This window comes from Ascaphus truei, chromosome 14, assembly GCF_040206685.1.
Source record: "Ascaphus truei isolate aAscTru1 chromosome 14, aAscTru1.hap1, whole genome shotgun sequence".
Taxonomy (NCBI): domain Eukaryota; kingdom Metazoa; phylum Chordata; class Amphibia; order Anura; family Ascaphidae; genus Ascaphus; species Ascaphus truei.
Window position 1 is genome coordinate 55,847,037 of NC_134496.1, and position 22,519 is coordinate 55,869,555.

At 45.9% G+C, this 22,519-nt stretch overlaps 1 protein-coding gene across 9 annotated transcripts in view; it reads left to right on the forward strand.

Annotated features, from left to right (window-relative positions):
• The first annotated feature begins 9,729 nt into the window (after nt 1-9,729).
• LOC142466195 (IgGFc-binding protein-like) overlaps nt 9,730-22,519 on the forward strand; it is a 125,437-nt gene continuing 112,647 nt past the window's right edge. For all 9 annotated transcript variants that reach the window (XM_075571056.1, XM_075571060.1, XM_075571061.1 and 6 more), the window contains exons 1-4: nt 9,730-9,884; nt 14,419-14,477; nt 17,480-17,632; nt 18,133-18,395. In XM_075571056.1, the coding sequence (XP_075427171.1) occupies nt 9,817-9,884; nt 14,419-14,477; nt 17,480-17,632; nt 18,133-18,395 (543 nt within the window). In that variant the 5' untranslated portion in view covers nt 9,730-9,816. The remainder of the gene's footprint in view (nt 9,885-14,418; nt 14,478-17,479; nt 17,633-18,132; nt 18,396-22,519) is intronic.

Genomic DNA, 22,519 nt, shown 5'->3' on the forward strand with positions numbered 1-22,519 from the left:
ACGTCACAGCATGACCAGTATGCAGCCACGTCACGGCATGACCAGTATGCAGCCACGTCACGGCATGACCAGTATGCAGCCACGTCACGGCGTGACCAGTATGCGGCCACGTCACGGCATGACCAGTGTGCGGCCACGTCACAGCATGACCAGTATGCAGCCACGTCACGGCATGACCAGTATGCGGCCACGTCACAGCATGACCAGTATGCAGCCACGTCACGGCATGACCAGTATGCAGCCGCGTCACGGCATGACCAGTATGCAGCCACGTCACGGCATGACCAGTATGCAGCCACGTCACGGCGTGACCAGTATGCAGCCACGTCACGGCATGACCAGTATGCGGCCACGTCACAGCATGACCAGTATGCAGCCACGTCACGGCATGACCAGTATGCGGCCACGTCACAGCATGACCAGTATGCAGCCACGTCACGGCATGACCAGTATGCGGCCACGTCACAGCATGACCAGTATGCAGCCACGTCACGGCATGACCAGTATGCGGCCACGTCACGGCATGACCAGTATGCAGCCACGTCACGGCGTGACCAGTATGCGGCCACGTCACAGCATGACCAGTATGCAGCCGCGTCACGGCATGACCAGTATGCAGCCACGTCACGGCATGACCAGTATGCGGCCACGTCACGGCATGACCAGTATGCGGCCACGTCACGGCGTGACCAGTATGCAGCCACGTCACGGCGTGACCAGTATGCAGCCACGTCACGGCATGACCAGTATGCAGCCACGTCACGGCATGACCAGTATGCAGCCACGTCACGGCGTGACCAGTATGCAGCCACGTCACGGCATGACCAGTATGCGGCCACGTCACAGCATGACCAGTATGCAGCCACGTCACGGCATGACCAGTATGCGGCCACGTCACGGCATGACCAGTATGCAGCCACGTCACGGCGTGACCAGTATGCAGCCACGTCACGGCATGACCAGTATGCGGCCACGTCACAGCATGACCAGTATGCAGCCACGTCACGGCATGACCAGTATGCGGCCACGTCACAGCATGACCAGTATGCAGCCACGTCACGGCATGACCAGTATGCGGCCACGTCACGGCATGACCAGTATGCGGCCACGTCACGGCATGACCAGTATGCAGCCACGTCACGGCGTGACCAGTATGCGGCCACGTCACAGCATGACCAGTATGCAGCCACGTCACTGCATGACCAGTATGCAGCCGCGTCACGGCATGACCAGTATGCAGCCACGTCACGGCATGACCAGTATGCGGCCACGTCACGGCATGACCAGTATGCGGCCACGTCACGGCGTGACCAGTATGCAGCCACGTCACGGCGTGACCAGTATGCAGCCACGTCACGGCATGACCAGTATGCGGCCACGTCACGGCATGACCAGTATGCGGCCACGTCACGGCGTGACCAGTATGCAGCCACGTCACGGCATGACCAGTATGCAGCCACGTCACAGCATGACCAGTATGCAGCCACGTCACGGCATGACCAGTATGCAGCCACGTCACGGCATGACCAGTATGCAGCCACGTCACGGCGTGACCAGTATGCAGCCACGTCACGGCATGACCAGTATGCGGCCACGTCACAGCATGACCAGTATGCAGCCACGTCACGGCATGACCAGTATGCAGCCACGTCACGGCATGACCAGTATGCAGCCACGTCACGGCGTGACCAGTATGCAGCCACGTCACGGCATGACCAGTATGCGGCCACGTCACAGCATGACCAGTATGCAGCCACGTCACGGCATGACCAGTATGCAGCCACGTCACGGCATGACCAGTATGCAGCCACGTCACGGCGTGACCAGTATGCGGCCACGTCACGGCATGACCAGTATGCAGCCACGTCACGGCATGACCAGTATGCAGCCACGTCACGGCATGACCAGTATGCAGCCATCATTAACCTCTGCTGTGGAGGGAGAAATCTGTCCTGAACAGGCACATGGAAAAACCTACTACTTAAAAAGTGGTGAGGAGGGGGTTAAACCCAGGGAGGAGGGGGCACTAACCTCCAATCAACTGACACCAGTCCTCTGTTGTATTGGCAATAAAGTGATTAACACCTGTGGCAGGATGGCCGTGGTAAGTGAGGAGACAACACGACTTTTCTGGTGAAATAGTGCTGGTGGATTTATTTGTCCAAAAAGGGTAACTAAAACAATGGGTACACTGTCCCTTTAAATGAAATACGTAAACAAAAACCTAGCCCCGGTCGGGGCACTGACTAAACAAAAGTGCAGGCTATCTACCTGGCTGGCTAGCTAACCTAGTCCAGCCCAATAATGTTCAACAACACCAGTTGGCTCCTTACCTGGGAGCTTTATTCCCCCCTTGGGACAGGATCAATCTGAGCAGCTTGTGTCTGTCTGTCAACACTCCTCTGTCTTCTCTCTGTCCCTCAGAGAGAGACTGCCGCCCCAGAGGCATTTCCTCTTCCTCTTTTAAAGCAGGTGAACTAGCTTAATTTGAATCACCTGTGGACTGCTTAATAAACTGGGTTAACCCCTCGTCTACTGGAAAGCATGCATACTGCCATCTCCTACTAACATATACAGAGTCAATGACCCTGTCACATATCCCCCTTCCCAGCGTAACGTTACCGAGTGGAGCGGCCCGTGCACCGAGACTGTGCACCCTAGAGAGTGCATCAGCATTACCGTGCAGTATGCCTGGCCAATGTTGGACCGTTAAGTTGAAAGGTTGCAACGACAGGAACCAACTGTAGGGGGTGCGTGATCTGTAACGAGCGTAAAAAACCTGCCTAATAGGTAATACTTCAACGTGTCTGTTGCCCACTTTACGGCCAAACACTCTTTTTCTACTGTGGCATATCTTTGTTCGCGGGGACAGAATTTGTGACTTAAATATAGGTGTTCCTCTTCTCCTACAAACTGGGACAGTACTGCTCCGAGACCTACTTCGGAGGCGTCCGTTTGCAGAAAAAACTCCTTCGTAAAATCCGGGGCTACCAAAACTGGGTGACTACAGAGCGCTGTACGTAGGTCTAAAAATGCGGTTTCCGCATCACTGTTCCATTTTACAACATCAGGTGCCTTTGCCTTTACTAAATCTGAAAGCTGTGCCACCCGGGTTGCAAAATGGGGTATAAATCGCCTGTAGTAACCTACAATGCCTAGAAATGTCCTAACCTGTTTTTTTTAAGGGGACGGGGCCAACTCTCAATGGCTTCAACTTTATTGAGCTGAGGTTTTACTGTCCCCCTTCCCACAACATAGCCAAGATGTTTTGCTTCTGCTAGGCCGACTGAACATTTAGCTGGGTTGGCTGTAAGACCCGCCTCCCGAAAGGTTCTCAACTCTGCCTCAACCTTTTGTAGATGTGAGTCCCAATCTGGACTATGACTTACCACATCGTCTAAGTACGCTGAGGCGTAGTTCGAGTGTGGGTGTAACAACTTATTCATCAACCTTTGGAAGGTTGCAGGTGCCCCATGAAGACCAAAGGGTAAGACAGTATACTGGAAAAGACCATCAGGTGTGGAAAAAGCCATTTTCTCTTTTGCTGAACTTGTTAAGGGGATTTGCCAATAACCCTTTGTAAGATCTAAAGTGGTTAGAAAACGGGCCCTCGCCAACCTCTCAATTAACTCGTCTACCCGCGGCATAGGATAGGCATCAAACTTCGAGACTTCATTTACTTTTCTAAAGTCATTACAGAACCGTATTGACCCATCTGGCTTAGGTACCAAGACAATAGGACTGGACCATTGACTATGGGACTCCTCAATAACACCTAACTCTAGCATCTTCTTTACCTCTGACTGAATAGCCCCTCTTCTGGCTTCTGGGATTCTATAAGGTCTTATCTTAACGGCTATGCCCGGCTTAGTGACGATATCACGGGAAATCACCCTAGTTTTCCCTGGTACGCTGGAAAATACATCCCTGTTCCTTTTTACCAAGTCTACAGCTTCTCTATATTGTTCAGGAGTGAGTTCTGCCGATATTCGAACGAGTGGTTCCTCCCCTTTCCCGGATTTATTAGCTACTACTGTCAGACATACCTCTCTATCCTTCCAGGATTTTAATAGATTTATGTGATAGATTTGCTCTACTTTCCTCCGGTCTGGCTGTCGAATTTTATAATTCACCGGGCTGACCTGTTCTAGAACCTCATATGGCCCTTGCCAATGTGATAACAGCTTGCTTTCGGCCGTGGGAACAAGCACCATTACTCGGTCCCCTGGTCGGAAGTTGCGAACCGTAGCCTGTCTGCTGTAAAGGTTCTGTTGGGCCCTCAGTGCCTCTTCTAAATGTTGTCTGACTATGGGGGTAATATGCGCAATGCGTTCTTTTAAATCTTCCACAAATTGGACGACATTTTTCCCTGGAACAACTTGTTGCTCCCACTCTTCTTTGAGGCTATCCAGAATCCCTCTTGGGCGTCTCCCATACAGGGGTTCAAATGGGGAAAACCCTGTAGAGGCCTGTGGCACCTCTCGGCTAGCAAACAAGAGATAAGGCAACAAGGTGTCCCAGTTCTTCCCATCACTAGCCACTACCTTTCTCAACATCATCTTCAGAGTTTTCTTAAATCGTTCTACCAGTCCGTCCGTTTGCGGATGGTAAACAGAGGTTCTTAGGGACTGTATTTTTAGCTCTACACATAAGTCTCGCATAAGCTTAGATGTAAACGGGGCACCCTGATCTGTCAAAATTTCTTTCGGTATCCCGAGTTGGGAGAATACCTGTAACAATTCCTTAGCTATAGCTTTGGAGGAAGTATTACGTAAAGGCAGCGCCTCTGGATAACGAGTGGCATAGTCTAGGATCACTAGGATGTATTGATGACCCTTGGCAGATTTCTCCAAGGGACCCACTATATCCATGGCGATCCTCTCAAATGGGATCTCAATAATAGGGATCAATGGGGCCCTCAAACATGGTCGGGGGGCTGTCAACTGACACTCGGGACAAGAGGCACAGAATCTCTTTACTGCATTATAAAATCTGGCCAGTAAAATCTTTTTAGGATTCTTTGCTGTGTCTTCTCTACTCCCAGATGACCCCCCAATAAGTGAGAATGTGCTAGCTCCAGGACCTTCCTTACTAATGAACTGGGTACTAGCAATTTTTCTATTTCTTGGCCCTCCTCTTGGCTCACATGGTATAACAAATCATTTTGAAAAACAAAAATAGGGATAGGATTCCTTGGTTGTCCCTTCTACCGGGACTCCATTAACTTCTACGGCCTGGCTAAACCCATTTTTCAACTGGGGATCATTAGCCTGCTCCCTGCCAAAGTTAGTCAGGGAAAGTTCTAGACTTCCAAACCCTTCCTCATCTGGAGTTTGGCCGGTTACCTCCACGGGTGACTCGAACACCTGAGCATCAACAGGCCCTGTCTCGGACAACTCCTCTCCCTCTGGTCTCCCTCCGTAAGGAGTAGTAGCCAGTGCTAACTGGGGTAGGGCGTACCTCTTTTTTTCCCTTGCTACGTTCTCGTTTCGACTTAGGAGTTTTAGACACCTCGGAGACTAATTCGGGGTCTGTAAATGGAAAAAGCTCATCTGGAGTAGGATTGTTTAAGGTGAGCTGTCCTCTGATCAGGGAGTCAAAACCAGGGAAATTACAGCCTAACACTAGGGAATGGGGTAACTTTGGTACAATTGCTGCAGTAGTTTGGATGACTTGTCCCTCGACTTTCACTTTTATCAGAGTCGTGGTGTACGGAAGCGTACACCCATGCACACATAATACTCGCAACTTCTCACCCTGGGGTAACCGGAGAGGCTTAACCAACTTCCCTGATACCAAGCTAATATTACTCCCTGAGTCTACCAGGGCGGAGACTGGTTTACCATTTAAAATTACAATGGTGAGGAAGTTGTGGGTACGTTTTCCCTCGCGGGTCATACCTACCACTCCACAAAATTCAGACTTCACAGAGCCATACGCACACTCCATTGGCTCAGACAACTGTGGGCAGTGAGCCTTAATATGCCCTGTCTCCCCACACTCAAAACAAACAATTGGCCCAGTTCGTTCTTGAAACCCTTTCTGAGATTTAGAGTTTCTGTCCCTATCCGAGTTTTCTTCCACCCTCTCAAATTGTGCGAACGGTCGTCGGTCCTGGCGCCAGCGCTGGCCTCTACCGTTCATGTTGGGACGTGGGTTGTGGTTTGGGCGAGGGGAGTGTGACAGTTCACGGTAGCGAGAAACTGCTCCACTGCACCTACCATGGCATCACAAGTGAGGGGATCTCCCTGCCCCACCCACCGTTGAAGGTCCTGGGGTAATGCTCGAATGAAGCGGTCCAACACCACCATCTCAAGGATCCGTGTCGGGCTATATACCTCTGGTTTTAGCCACTTGGACGCTAGGTGAATAAAATCCCATAACTGGGACCTGGGTGGCTTCTGTTCCTGGTATCTCCACGTATGGAACCTTGCAAGTATTTCGCTTTTCAGACAGTCATAGCCTGCTGCGGCTTCTTCGTCGAGGTCACAATATGCTTTTTGGGCTTCCCCCCAGTAAAAAGGGTGCGATAATCCCAGCCAATTTGGAGCGGGCCCAACTTTCCCGGGAAGCGATTCGCTCAAAGGACCGGAGGTATCCCTCAACGTCATCGTGCGGCGTCATTTTCTGCAGGTACACGTTCGTCTGGACGAGCCACGACGGGGCCGTACTGGTAGAGTCCATTTTAATCTGGGCCAGCTGCTCAATCAGCTGCCTCTGTGTTTCTGCGATAACGTCAAGCTGGGCTGCAAGTATCCGGTTTGTCTCACGTTGTACAGCCGTGCTTTCCAGTCCCTGTTTGTTAGCTTCTTGCTGAAAAGTGGTGCTGTGTACTAAGGCCTTCACAACGTCCTCCATAGTGGCAGCTACCACAGGGACAGGTTCCACCAGTCGCAATCTGTAGCTCCGCCCCTTTTACAGGGTGTACGACATCCCACGTCTGACACCACGTGTGGCAGGATGGCCGTGGTAAGTGAGGAGACACATGACTTTTCTGGTGAAATAGTGCTGGTGGATTTATTTGTCCAAAAAGGGTAACTAAAACAATGGGTACACTGTCCCTTTAAATGAAATACGTAAACAAAAACCTAACCCCGGTCGGGGCACTGACTAAACAAAAGTGCAGGCTATCTACCTGGCTGGCTAGCTAACCTAGTCCAGCCCAACAATGTTCAACAATACCAGTTGGCTCCTTACCTGGAAGCTTTATTCCCCCCCTTGGGACAGGATCAATCTGAGCAGCTTGTGTCTGTCTGTCAACACTCCTCTGTCTTTTCTCTGTGCCTGAGAGAGACTGCCACCCCAGAGGCATTTATTCTTCCTGTTTTAAAGCAGGTGAACTAGCTTAATTTGAATCACCTGTGGACTGATTAATAAGCTGGGTTAACCCCCCGTCTACTGGAAAGCATGCATACTGCCATCTCCTACTAACTTATACAGGGTCAATGACCCTGTCACACACCATGAGATTTTATAAGATTATAGACGTTTTCTTTAATACATTTGCTGCCCAGATATGAAGCAGCAAAAATTGATACACTAGCCCTGGGAGGGCTTGCACTTTTACAATGATGAATAATTCATGTCATGAGATATAAACAGTCTAAGTGTGTGGGTGTAGGAATTAAATGACCGTTAGGAGATCATAGGACAAACAAAATCGCAGCAGAGACGAGCACGTCAGCCTTTTACTTCCTGGCATGTACGATAACAGAATATGGATGTCAATGAATGAGAGGTTATATTGACAGTCAAGGGTAGATGATAAGGCTATGACGCTCAAGAAGATCCCAGGGAATACCTTTGTCACTACCACACCCATACTGATAAGAGATCGTACATCTCAGCCAAGTCTATTCATGTGTCACTAGAGTCCAGTTGGCACAAAAAAACCACACGTCACAATATTAGAACCTCAGGAATCTGCACCGTGAGTCATCATCTGGCCGGCGTTTCAGTACTTATTTGCAACTTCTAACCCCTTTCATGTAAAACAAGAAGAGATTTGGGATGTTATCATTGTTCCATAAGATGCCAAGTTTTGCATGTGCTTTTGGTTCTGATTTTGCCTAAAATTGATTTGTTTTGTTTTTGAATTTTATAAAAAGAAGTATAAAATTATTCAAATAATTAGGAAACGCAAAGCTATATACAATAGAGGAATGGGCGGTCCGACGCACTCATTAGGGAACACTTCAAATCGACATTTAAATAATGTGTGTTTTATTGTGCAGACAAAGAAATGTGCACAACATTTTGGGGGTCTCCCCTTTGCCATTTACAGCAATTTTAAAAAGATAGAGTGCGGAAAAACTACAAGTATTCGACTCCACAGTAGAAATCTTCACTTGACCTGGTTCTGGTTTTGGTTCTAAATCATTTTTGGGTTTTGAGTCTAAAAATCTTAAGGGTTTTGTTTTTATGTGGGGAATGTAAGGTTCTGGTATGCTTTGATTTCACACTCCCAATTTTGCCCATGTCTATAACATTAATTCCTTTGTGATTAATTGTCCCCACTTTAATGCTCCCGTGATGGGGCGGCCTTTTAGGGACGGGCAAGGAAGACGAACACTGCAGTAGCTTCTCAAGAAGAGTGTATTCCCACGGTTAGGACAGAACTACACTCAGGCACACATTGTCTTTCAACAAAGCAAACATACAGCAGACTTATACTAAGCAAAATTATAAAGTCCATAAACATGAACACAGGGTGATATTCCCTGCGGCCCTTCGGGGACTGAGCTATACGCTGAGCCTGCCTGCAAGGGGACTGCGGCCCTCTGGGATTGAGCTATACTCTGAGCCAGCCTGCAAGGAGACTGTGGCCCTCTCAGGACTGAGCTATACTCTGAGCCAGCCTGCAAGGAGACTGTGGCCCTCTCGGGACTGAGCTATACTCTGAGCCAGCCTGCAAGGAGACTGCGGCCCTCCCGGGACTGAGCTACATTCTGAGCCAACCAGCAAGGAAACTGCGGCCCTCCCGGGACTGAGCTATACTCTGAGCCAGCCTGCAAGGAGACTGCGGCCCTCCCGGGACTGAGCTACATTCTGAGCCAACCAGCAAGGAAACTGCGGCCCTCCCGGGACTGAGCTATACTCTGAGCCAGCCTGCAAGGAGACTGTGGCCCTCGCGGGACTGAGCTACATTCTGAGCCAACCAGCAAGGAAACTGCGGCCCTCCCGGGACTGAGCTATACTCTGAGCCAGCCTGCAAGGGGACTGCGGCCCTCCCGGGACTGAGCTATACTCTGAGCCAGCCTGCAAGGGGACTGCGGCCCTCCCGGGACTGAGCTATACTCTGAGCCAGCCTGCATGGGGACTGCGGCCCTCTGGGACTGAGCTATACTCTGAGCCAGCCTGCAAGGGGACTGTGACCCTCCCGGGACTGAGCTATACTCTGAGCCAACCTGCAAGGGGACTGCGGCCCTCCCGGGACTGAGCTATACTCTGACTCAGCCTGCAAGGAGACTGCAGCAAGTAAGAGAGAGTGAGGGTGGAACAAGAAGCGGAGTTGGATAAGAAGAAGAAGATAATATGCAAAAGGGCAAACTCTCAGAACGAAATCCGTGTCACCATGAGAACCAAAGTTTCTCAAACAGATCAAAATCAAAGTTTATTCCCCTTGTTGGTTTAGCTACTTATTTCCACCTTCCATAAATACCTGAGATTTTTTTTATGACCACCTCCTCCCTGTCATAAGGACATTTATTAACAGTCGGTAGAGTCTCCTCATTCTCATTCCTTAGCTGCAGGAGAAGGTCACTGGCGGAGTCACCATGCTGCTTATCTGACATTGAAGCTGTTTGAACTCCAGATATGGGGAACCATCACCACCTTCCATTCCTTTTCTGTTTGTTTTACTTATTTGTTCTCAATACTGAAGGGTAAGTACTTTTATGGCTTTTTTTTATTTGCTTAGTTCAGTATTTTTTAACGAGGGGTGACGAGGTACTCCACTGTCCTGTGACCCTCTGCCAAGGATGCCATGGTCCCACTGGGTGCCCCCCGCTGCACTGCCTGGAGATATAGAGGTGTGCAGAACCTGCCCCTGTTCAGAGGCAGATATCATTTTATTTAAGATATACAGAAAGGAGGCGGCTGCCGCCCCTTATTAGAGAAGGTTATATAAGAAGAGTTACTTTGCTGTTTGAAGTGACCCTTCCCCTAAAACAGAGAGTATATTGCAAGAGGAAATTGCTGTTCTGTGTTTTTTAAATCGTAATAATGGAAGAATTGCACCGTAAAGTAGCAATTCCAAAAAGTACACAAAGGTCTAAATCATTCCTAAATATCATTTTAAAAGTTTAATGGTTCTTCTAGAGTCTGAGAATCCCCAAATGTATATTGCTTTATTCAAATCTTTTTGACCCTGTTATTGTCTCCCAATACTAACAGACTAAACCTTATGTAACTCAAGCTTCTTCCTACCGCACAAATGGACTCTTTTCTCTCCTTATCTTCTACGGAGTAAAGATATCACCATCTCTTTAACCATCCTACTGAAACTTGAGTGCAGGGATATAAAGGCAAAAATAATATAGAAGCAAGAACACATGATCTTTTTGTGGTACTCGGTTGCCCTGTATTTGAAAACAAACAAAACAACAACCAACAAAACAACCTGTTATCGTTCCCATTGCTCTTTTTGCTACATATTATTTTTGTGTCATTTTAAATTATTTGGTTAATAATCCACTCGTCCAGTGTGTCTGCCGATAGGTTAAACATTGGGAGTCAGTGGCATGTGAATCTGTGAATCTGTGTACAGTACATAGCATTCCGACATCATATAAGAAAGATATATAGATATGCATACATCATATAAGAAAGATATAGTGCAAGTCAAGGACCCAGGAATCCGACACTCAGGCCCCGTTAGTGGGGAAAAGTCCTAAATGCATTTTAATGGAATCTTACTCACTGAAGTCTCATTTCTGGGGGGTTTAGTCCAAAACCACCTAATACCAACGATTTAGTTCCTTCGACAGTAGAGATGTGCAAATGTTATTAACACAATTTGTAATTTCTTTTACATTTTACAAATTGCTTAAAAATTCACCAATTTCACCCAAATCTCACCACTTTTGGCCAAATTTTGTGATAATTACATTATACAAATAATTGTTACTGTACAAGTTCAATGCTTCGTAAAAAAAAAAAAAAACAACATTTGTACATTTTCACAAAAAAGATAAAATGTTGCCTGTTTTCAAACTCCAGTGAATAGTTTACACATTTCTACCCAAATGTTATGATGCCATCTACAGGGTAATAGGATGGTAGATAATCAAATACCCAAGAAACAAACAATTACAGTACAGCTTTTACTTAGGGCATGTCACAGCTATTTCTGGCTACAGTATAATGGGAAACCTACAGTATAACCTACAGTATAATGGGAAACCTACAGTATAATGGTAAAGCTACAGTATAACCTACAGTATAATGGGAAACCTACAGTATAACCTATAGTATAACCTACAGTATAACCTACAGTATAACCTACAGTATAATGGGAAACCTACAGTATAATGGTAAAGCTACAGTATAACCTACAGTATAATGGGAAACCTACAGTATAACCTATAGTATAACCTACAGTATAACCTACAGTATAATGGTAAACCTACAGTATAACCTACAGTATAATGGGAAACCTACAGTATAATGTTAAACCTACAGTATAATGTTAAATCTACAGTATAACCTACAGTATAACCTACAGTATTGCCAAAATAATCTATTTTATCTCACAAATGCGCAAAGGACAAATAGTGCCATATAATACTGGGACTGAAAACCCAACGGAGAAATGTGATGTCTTCACGGGGGTATAACTGAATGTAAGTGATGCCTGGGAGGGAAATTAGGATAAGTATTAAAGATACTTCCTGAAATTTGAATCTGATGACGTCTCTAAATCATATATATGGCCAAAAGAGAAGTCAGCTGCTTTTCTTATCTTTAAAGGACAGCGCATTAGATCAGAGTCTGAAGTCCTGACACTGATTTAGACGGTTATATATAACATATATCTGGAAGCTCTGACTCACAGGTCTCACCCATCACAGGCATTTTGTGTCCGTTGGAAAGAAAGTACAATGATACATGATTTATTAACCCTGTAGTGATGGCTTTTTGTCTCAGTGTTATTTAAAATATGTGCATTACCATATGACTGTATTAGGTACTTCCCGGCTCTTTGTGATGTTATTATAACACCTTTGCTGGTAGAATGGCTCACCATGCATTCCAAAGCTGACCCCTTTTGTAGGGAGCAGTTATTTGAATGTCTGGAGTTAGGAGGGTGTTACATGATTTCAATATCCTGGAGTTCATGTTGTCAGACTAACTTGTGTTTAATGTGTCAACCACAAGAGAAACGTTCCGTTAAACGGATGCCATCGCAAAGACTCCGTAAGACAGGAGGGGGCACCCACTGAGCCAGAGAGTAAGGGAGATCAGGGTGCACTAGCGGTAGAGAGGAACAAAGACAAAATGATGCCAGGGAATCTCTCCAAGAGGGAGAGCGGGCAGAGAGGAAGCCCCACATTATATGCACTCCCCAATCTGTGTGTAGGCAATAGGGTCGAGGCTGGGGATGAAGGAGAGAGTATCTCAAGGTATCCCAGACACAATGGCAAAGTAACCAGATATGCAATAGGGTGAGTAAAACTATTTAATAAAGTCCAATGGATTAACTAAAATACAGGGAGTCAGGGACAACAGATAACAATGCTGTATGCAGGGGAAAGGCGCATAGCGTCGACAATGGAGGCGACCACTGTAACGACAATGAGAACGTGGTATATATAGAGATCGAAGTAGGATCCGTAAATATAAAAACAAAAGCCAGACCCCAGACCAGGGAAATAAATCTTGCAGATAGAAGAAATGCTTTAGGCATTAATCCGAGGGACATTGGATCTTACGCTTTGGGACTTCTTCTCGTAGCTTCGAAGTGGTCATTCCGAAACCGCACAGTTTGACTTATTCTCAAGAAGCGGAATGAAATGTGAGAAATAAATGGTATTCTCTATTGCAAATCGCTTCTCTGAACCGCTTCTAAAAAAAAGTGACAAACCGCCTACTTTAAAAGCCAACCCGCGCGGATTGTACATGGTTTACGAGCGGAAGGACCTGAGGCGCTGCTAACTCCATCGTAGTCTGATTTATGGGTTTTGCTCTCAGCCAATCCCATATCTCCGATGTAAAATGTCATTAACAAGGCCAATCTCGCCTCTCTTTAGGTGGAATTAAAAAATGGAAGTTCTTAGAAGCGTTTGCATAACGGAGCTACGAGAATAGCAGTTGTGGGTAAAAAATGTTAGTTTGGGCCTTGTTTGATCAAGCGATCGGATTGGCAGAGCCGGAGTGAAACCGGTAAAGGCTCACAGAATAGCAAAGCGTGCAAATCCACTTCTAAAGTGCACTTTAAAGGCGGTTTGTCACACTTTGGAGTTACTAGAATAGGCCCCAATGTCTCCCCCATTTATGCACATTTACCGTTAAAACGACAGGAATTGTACTTAAATGTAAACTGCCATCTAAACGGAAAAAAACAGTCAGGAGATCTAACTCACCCCGAGCAGGAAATAAAGGAAATGTGCATGGTTAGGTTTGCCTAATATTCTCCTTTAAATTATAAATTTATAGAGAGCTCTATCATCAGATGTAATCTCTTCAATTACACAATGTAATCGCTCACCACGGTGCTTACTGAGGCCAATAGCGTAAGGACAGTCATAATGAACCCACGTCACCATTACACATTGACCCCCGAAACTAAATGACTCATACACACAACCCTAGCAAATCCAACTGTTGGATTTTCTTCTTTTAATCAACATGTTATAGCCTCTGACCCAAAGGAGATTATTTGGTAATCACAGTGTAATTAATAACGCCCCAAATGTGAATCTCTAATTGCACAGATAAAAATGTTTTACCCCCCAGTGGAATATAAACTCATGTTCTCGGTGGGAGTAAACGTTAATGAATGTACAGTATGTGTAACTATTTATTACTTTGTATCAAATATTTTCAGAATAATAATTTACAGGAGCAGTTCCTCTTCACAATATGTATTGTAACTGCAATAATATCCCCTCAATCTCGCTGTGCATTCTCCTCCCTCTTTAACCCTTTTCATCATTTGAGGTCTGTTCGATATGTTTGGAAATGTAGGCCTGGAAGCCTGACTACTAGGAAAACCCCAATTACAGAGATTAAAGAATATAAAACACATAGATGAGCCTGAGTTATAAGGCAATGTAACTACTGGGTCGTTACGTTATGAAGTACGTGATCAAGATAATAATGGGGATACACAGATTGTTGGGAGGAAAAGTAACCCCGTTGTGTTGTCTCATCATAGCGCAGAATACAAGCGCTGAACATAATGTATTTTCTTTACAGAGTGAATCAAAAGCACATACCTGTACAACATGGCTTCAATGTCTGGAATCCCAGAGCAGGTAACTAATTATTATTTCAACACATTTAGCTGCTAGAAAATGTTAGTTGCAGAGGTGAAGTTAGCGGATTTACTGAACGAGCATTATTAAACTTTACAGCTATGTATTATGCCAGTGTGGACTTTGTTTCTCTCACATACGCACATACTGTAGGTGCGTGGAAAACAAAAACATGGAGCCTACATTCATGAAAAACAAAAATATATAGGGTTAGGGTTAGTGAGATTTCTACATTTTTAACCTACTTCTAATAACAAAAAATTATTTAGTTGCATCTTTTGATCAGAACATGATTCAAGCTGCAAACCCCATCACGGTAAAGTCCAAATATAGCCTGTATCTGCACTAAATTAGTATTATTTCTTATTGTCCAAAGGACTAAACTTGGTGAAATATGTGAAAGTGACAAACTGTGCTGTAGGTATTGGAACTGTTCAGATTTATGAGGGCAAATCAATATACTGTACACAATCCACAACATATAAACTGTTTAAATAATACATTTATTTAATCAACTTATTTTTACAATAATTTATTTGACAGAAAGTGAAGTCTCTGTCTCAGGAATAATACAAGTGTATAGGTGCAGTGTATAGGTGCAATGTATAGGTGCATTGTATTTCTCACTATCAAGTATTCTTTCCACCCTCAAAACTCTCCAATGGAGCAGCATGCACATACAGCAATTATCACTCATGTTAAGCGAATGGAACTCTTTTCCAGACAGACAATCGTCCACTTCAGAATGATAGCAGGAAAATGAGACAATTTGGAATGGATAACAGTAACCCTGAATGTGAGGAAGGGGTGCTGCCAGTGACACGATCAAAACTTACCCCACAGTGACTGTGTCACTCTTAATTAGTGGACGTCATTTGTCACAGCTAATGATCTGTGATGGATTCCAATTAAATCTAACTTTGTCCTGTGCTGTAGATTTGTAAACATGTCACAGGTTTTTTCATAATGTTTTAGTACCTATAAAGTAACTGAATAAGATAATGGCTAAGTGATAATTAGATCTAGGCGCCACATAACCCGGCTCCGGGATTGTACCAAGATGGCGAGGAGACCCCGTCGCCTACATGCCCCAAGCTCGTTAAGCCACTTTACACGACTTTATCCTTAAAGGAATGTAATGTTCATAGGAAAGCTTTGTCCACAACGGGTGATAAAATAACAGTAAGTGAACATGATGTTTTCCACCTTAAAGAGCACAGCGTTAACGATAGCAGATATAAGTGATAGACATGCAGACAATGTGCATTAAGACATTATCATATCATCTTCTTTCCACTAAGTCCGTCAAAGGCGGTGACTTAATGTTGCCTTATTAAAGTTTTATCCAAACTTGGTACCACCCCCACCAAGACCAAAATTCTGTTGTGTTTTTACACGGTGTGGGCAGAATAGCACGATTAGGCATATTCTAAATAAAATAGCATTATTTCCGGTGTGTATTCCCTCTCCACTTCAGCAAAAACCCTATTTCAGAGTTTGGATACGATCCAAGACGGACATAATGTCCCATTATTGGAAGATAACGCAACATTATGCTACAATAAAGTCACACTGGTTATGTTTGTTTGTCCCAGTTTTATAAACCTTTATTAATGACGTCCCCCGCCCATTATGTCCCGGGTGTAGAGCACAGGGGGTGAGGGAGAGTGTCGCAGACAGGTTGGCACGGTGGGTATGGAGCTTCCGGATGGGTTCTGGTTACTGCAGTGTAGCTGATAGTAGGAGGTAGGGTAGCGTTGGGTAGGAGGAGATAAGGGACTGACAGTGTAGTATGTTTAAAAAATAATCTTTAATACATAGCAAACACATAAAATCAAAACGTGGTGTGCCCTCAGGAGGGCCCTCAGTCTCCTCCTACCCAACGCTACCCTACCTACTACTATCAGCTACACTGCAGTAACCAGAACCCATCAGGAAGCTGCATACCCACAGTGGCAACCTGTCTGCGACACACTCCCTCACCCCCTGGGCACCCATATCCTTGGAGGAACCTGGCTTTCCCTTTTCGGAGGTTGAGTGGTTAAGACAGTTTTAACGTTTTTTTTACTATGTATGATTAGTATTTATATTTGATTTTTAATATTGGTCTCTTATAGTGATTTTACCTTTTGAGATATTTGTGTGTATGTCACACTGTGACATCTGCATGTCGCTCTAGTTTTGGATATACTCTTGTTACACTGCAGTGCCACTATAATAGATTGTGTGTACTCAATGGTAATTTCCTTTCCACCACTGGGTGGTGCTGTTGTATTGTCTGGATAAGCGCCAACCAGTCTATAATCTAATCTGTACCTCCCAGGTATAATAGAGCTCAGTGAGTACAGGCTCAGTGAGTGCAGGCTCAGTGAGTACAGGCTCAGTGAGTACAGGCTCAGTGAGTACAGGCTCAGTGAGTGCAGGCTCAGTGAGTACAGGCTCCGTGAGTGCAGGCTCAGTGAGTGCAGGCTCAGTGAGTGCAGGCTCAGTGAGTACAGGCTCAGTGAGTGCAGGCTCAGTGAGTACAGGCTCAGTGAATGAAGGCTCTGACTCTGAAAACAATGACATTGAGTTTGAAACAAGGGAACCTGTCAGCTCCTTGTGTTCTGCAGCAAGTCACTTTATCTCCCTGTGCCCCAGGCTCCAAAATATGGCATGTAAGCTCTATGGGGCAGGGACTCACGCCTGTAAAAATTCTATGTAAAGTGCTGCGTACACTGTCAGCTATACGAGAAAAACAAAAAAAACCTGATTCGAGTTAAAAAAATTAGAGAAGATTTGAAAATGTATAAAGGAAAAAATGAAAGAATATTGAAAAATTCTAAAGTATGAAAAGAATATTAGTAAACTATAGAATATTCGAAAAGGAGACATATATATTTATTCTTCTTAAATAAGCCCTGCTAAATTTATTTTGACACATTTACTCATCGTAATACAGTTTGTACAGCACCTCAATGCAGTCACATACTTTTACCTACAACTTGTCACTTTATTTTCAGAGCACATCACATACTGTGATTTTAACAACAATTCAAAGCCGTTTTGCGATTGGAAACAGCATCACGGAGACCAGGACCAAGGAGACTGGATAAGGGCCAAATATAGCACCCCCACCAGTGGGACCGGTCCAGATGGGGATTATCCGGATGGAAGTACGAACCGTCTCTTTCATTATTTGGTTCTGCAGAACCGTTTTCTGATAGTTTGACAGTATGATGCTGGTCACATTTCATTGCAATTTCATTGGATGGTTTGACAAAAGTTTCCATTATGCAAATGAAGGTTTCTTACTTTGTATCCTATTAAATTGTTCACAAAATTGGTCCCACCATCTGTGTGTGTGTGTGTGTGTGTGTGTGTGTGTGTGTGTGTGTGTGTGTGTGTGTGTGTGTGTGTGTGTGTGTGTGTGTGTGTGTGTGTGTGTGTGTGTGTGTGTGTGTGTGTGTATGCAAAATAAGAATAATATTATCAGAATAAGAACTTCAAGATTTGCAGTGGACAATTGCAGTTTTCCTGCACTAAAGGTTCATTAATCCTGAAACATTAACAGAGACGACTATTGTTACACCAAATTGTTATACTATGGTTACCATTCGCCACTAAGTTCCATTTACTCTGGAAATTTACACATGCACTTTATATTTTTTCCCAGATGGTTATTATGTCTATCAAGAAGCGACTAATTTGATCCCATTTGACTCAATCAGGCTGGAGAGCCCAAGTATCGGTATCAGTGGAGATGTGTGTGTAGACTTCTGGTTCCACATGTCAGGCTCAGAAAACCTGAATGAACTCAGGGTTCTAATCAGGGAGGATACAGGCGAATCCGTGCTTTGGAGAAGAAGGGGACACCAAAGCCCTTCATGGTTATATGGCTCAGTAACGGTGTCGTTTCCAAGCGAGAAGAATATTCAGGTAAAGAGCATATGAGTGTGTGTGTGTGTGCGTGTGTGTGTGTGCGTGTGCGTGTGAGCGAGTGTGTGTGTGTCTGCACTGAGAGCAAACATTTATTGTGCAATAAAGGGGAAACACGCAGGAAGAAAATCGATTGAGATAAGAAATGTGCAAATTTTAGGATTGCAGCAGAGTTTAATATTATCTAACTTCAATATACATAAAAAGGAAAAAAGTTCATTTGAAGCGCTGAAAGTACTGCATGAATAAAACCTAAACTACAAGTATTGATCTACGTTTCAACAAAACTATTTATAGTGCACTGATTGTACTTCAAACATATCAATGATAAAAATAACATTCTTTAAGGATAATTTCTGCCAAATACAGTATATGCAAATATATGCACAAAACACTGTCAATCGGTATATGATAATCGGTACACAGTGCTGTTTTTTCTACTCTGCTACTCCTGGAAATGCTGATCCCACGCTGGCAATTACAAGTACAGACTTAAAGAAAGAAGCACCAATAGAAAGTGTGTCCTGTTGTGGTATATTAAAAGATGGTAGAAACAAAGTAATTGTGAGGATCGGGCGCAGGCGTCGCCCCCGAGACGGCAGCATCAGCAGCAGACCCGCTCCAGACTTTCATGCAAACTGACTGCTGTTATCCCTCGTCACTACCTGCTGTAATCCCTCGTCACTACCTGCTGTAATCCCTCGTCACTACCTGCTGTTATCCCTCGTCACTACCTGCTGTTATCCCTCGTCACTACCTGCTGTAATCCCTCGTCCCTACCTGCTGTAATCCCTCGTCACTACCTGCTGTTATCCCTCGTCACTACCTGCTGTTATCCCTCGTCACTACCTGCTGTTATCCCTCGTCACTACCTGCTGTAATCCCTCGTCACTACCTGCTGTTATCCCTCGTCACTACCTGCTGTTATCCCTCGTCACTACCTGCTGTTATCCCTCGTCACTACCTGCTGTAATCCCTCGTCACTACCTGCTGTAATCCCTCGTCACTACCTGCTGTTATCCCTCGTCACTACCTGCTGTTATCCCTCGTCACTACCTGCTGTTATCCCTCGTCACTACCTGCTGTTATCCCTCGTCACTACCTGCTGTTATCCCTCGTCACTACCTGCTGTTATCCCTCGTCACTACCTGCTGTAATCCCTCGTCACTACCTGCTGTTATCCCTCGTCACTACCTGCTGTTATCCCTCGTCACTACCTGCTGTTATCCCTCGTCACTACCTGCTGTAATCCCTCGTCACTACCTGCTGTAATCCCTCGTCACTACCTGCTGTAATCCCTCGTCACTACCTGCTGTTATCCCTCGTCACTACCTGCTGTTATCCCTCGTCCCTACCTGCTGTAATCCCTCGTCACTACCTGCTGTTATCCCTCGTCACTACCTGCTGTTATCCCTCGTCACTACCTGCTGTTATCCCTCGTCACTACCTGCTGTTATCCCTCATCACTACCTGCTGTTATCCCTCGTCACTACCTGCTGTAATCCCTCGTCACTACCTGCTGTTATCCCTCGTCACTACCTGCTGTTATCCCTCGTCACTACCTGCTGTAATCCCTCGTCACTACCTGCTGTAATCCCTTGTCACTACCTGCTGTAATCCCTCGTCACTACCTGCTGTAATCCCTCGTCACTACCTGCTGTTATCCCTCGTCACTACCTGCTGTTATCCCTCGTCCCTACCTGCTGTAATCCCTCGTCACTACCTGCTGTTATCCCTCGTCACTACCTGCTGTTATCCCTCGTCACTACCTGCTGTTATCCCTCGTCCCTACCTGCTGTAATCCCTCGTCACTACCTGCTGTAATCCCTCGTCACTACCTGCTGTTATCCCTCGTCACTACCTGCTGTTATCCCTCGTCACTACCTGCTGTAATCCCTCGTCACTACCTGCTGTTATCCCTCGTCACTACCTGCTGTTATCCCTCATCACTACCTGCTGTAATCCCTCGTCACTACCTGCTGTTATCCCTCGTCACTACCTGCTGTTATCCCTCATCACTACCTGCTGTTATCCCTCGTCACTACCTGCTGTTATCCCTCGTCACTACCTGCTCTTATCCCTCGTCCCTACCTGCTGTAATCCCTCGTCACTACCTGCTGTTATCCCTCGTCACTACCTGCTGTTATCCCTCGTCACTACCTGCTGTAATCCCTCATCACTACCTGCTGTTATCAGTCGCCCCCGAGACGGCAGCATCAGCAGCAGACCCGCTCCAGACTTTCATGCAAACTGACTGCTGTTATCCCTCGTCACTACCTGCTGTAATCCCTCGTCACTACCTGCTGTTATCCCTCGTCACTACCTGCTGTAATCCCTCGTCACTACCTGCTGTAATCCCTCGTCACTACGTGCTGTTATCCCTCGTCACTACCTGCTGTAATCCCTCATCACTACCTGCTGTTATCCCTCGTCACTACCTGCTGTTATCCCTCGTCACTACCTGCTGTTATCCCTCGTCCCTACCTGCTGTAATCCCTCATCACTACCTGCTGTTATCCCTCGTCACTACCTGCTGTTATCCCTCGTCCCTACCTGCTGTAATCCCTCGTCACTACGTGCTGTTATCCCTCGTCACTACCTGCTGTTATCCCTCGTCACTACCTGCTGTAATCCCTCATCACTACCTGCTGTAATCCCTCGTCACTACCTGCTGTAATCCCTCGTCACTACCTGCTGTTATCCCTCATCACTACCTGCTGTTATCCCTCATCACTACCTGCTGTTATCCCTCGTCACTACCTGCTGTAATCCCTCGTCACTACGTGCTGTTATCCCTCGTCACTACCTGCTGTAATCCCTCATCACTACCTGCTGTTATCCCTCGTCACTACCTGCTGTTATCCCTCGTCACTACCTGCTGTTATCCCTCGTCCCTACCTGCTGTAATCCCTCATCACTACCTGCTGTTATCCCTCGTCACTACCTGCTGTTATCCCTCGTCCCTACCTGCTGTAATCCCTCGTCACTACGTGCTGTTATCCCTCGTCACTACCTGCTGTTATCCCTCGTCACTACCTGCTGTAATCCCTCATCACTACCTGCTGTAATCCCTCGTCACTACCTGCTGTAATCCCTCGTCACTACCTGCTGTTATCCCTCATCACTACCTGCTGTTATCCCTCATCACTACCTGCTGTTATCCCTCGTCACTACCTGCTGTAATCCCTCGTCACTACTTGCTGTTATCCCTCGTCACTACCTACTGTAATCCCTCGTCACTACCTACTGTAATCCCTCATCACTACCTGCTGTAATCCCTCGTCACTACCTGCTGTTATCCCTCGTCACTACCTGCTGTGCTGAACTCTTTCAGCAACGAATCAAGAGGCTGATTCTTGCGGCAGCTTCTGCTGCTGCACTCCTCTAGGATTGGCTCATATCCCTTTATATGTTCAGCTAGGGCTGCTGCTGCAAGTTGGCTCAGCATAGTTGCTATTTTCCTGTGACGTCATGCTAGTCACACGCACTATACTCCTGTCTTTACTCCTCCCCTCTCCAACCCTGACCCGGCTACCAACGACCACGACTCAGCATTCTGAACGCGATCTCGCGGCCTTTGGTCGGTGTTTCTGTATCCCCACCTCGGCCTCGCGGTTAAGTCCAGTTTGTGGTGGGCACCCGTTACAGTAATCCAATCTACTTCCAGTGTCTCTGCGTCCCACAAGTCCCACAATCTGCGTCCCACAATCCATTGGTGCAATCCACGTGGTGTTTATACAGAGTCTGATAGATGCAAGGTCTATGTGTCTGTGCGTGGCATCTCATATGTCCATACACCTGATGAAGTGCGCGAAACGAGTTGGGTTTTGGACAACACAGAGATGGAGGAACAGAAAAAAACAAAGAGAGTAAAACAGAGAAAGGGATAATGAAGCAGGAGGGAAACAATGTTAAAAAGGGTTATGCAGGGATCTGAGAAACCACGCACGGAAGCTCACGGCTCACCAACTCACCGACTCACCGACTCACCAACTCACCAGCTCTGCATAAACACCTCGTGGATTGCACCAATGGATTAAATATTTATGGAAAGTTGAAACACTGGAAGTACATTTGATTACTTTTTTTCTCGCGTATTTTAATATACCATACCAGGAGGCTCT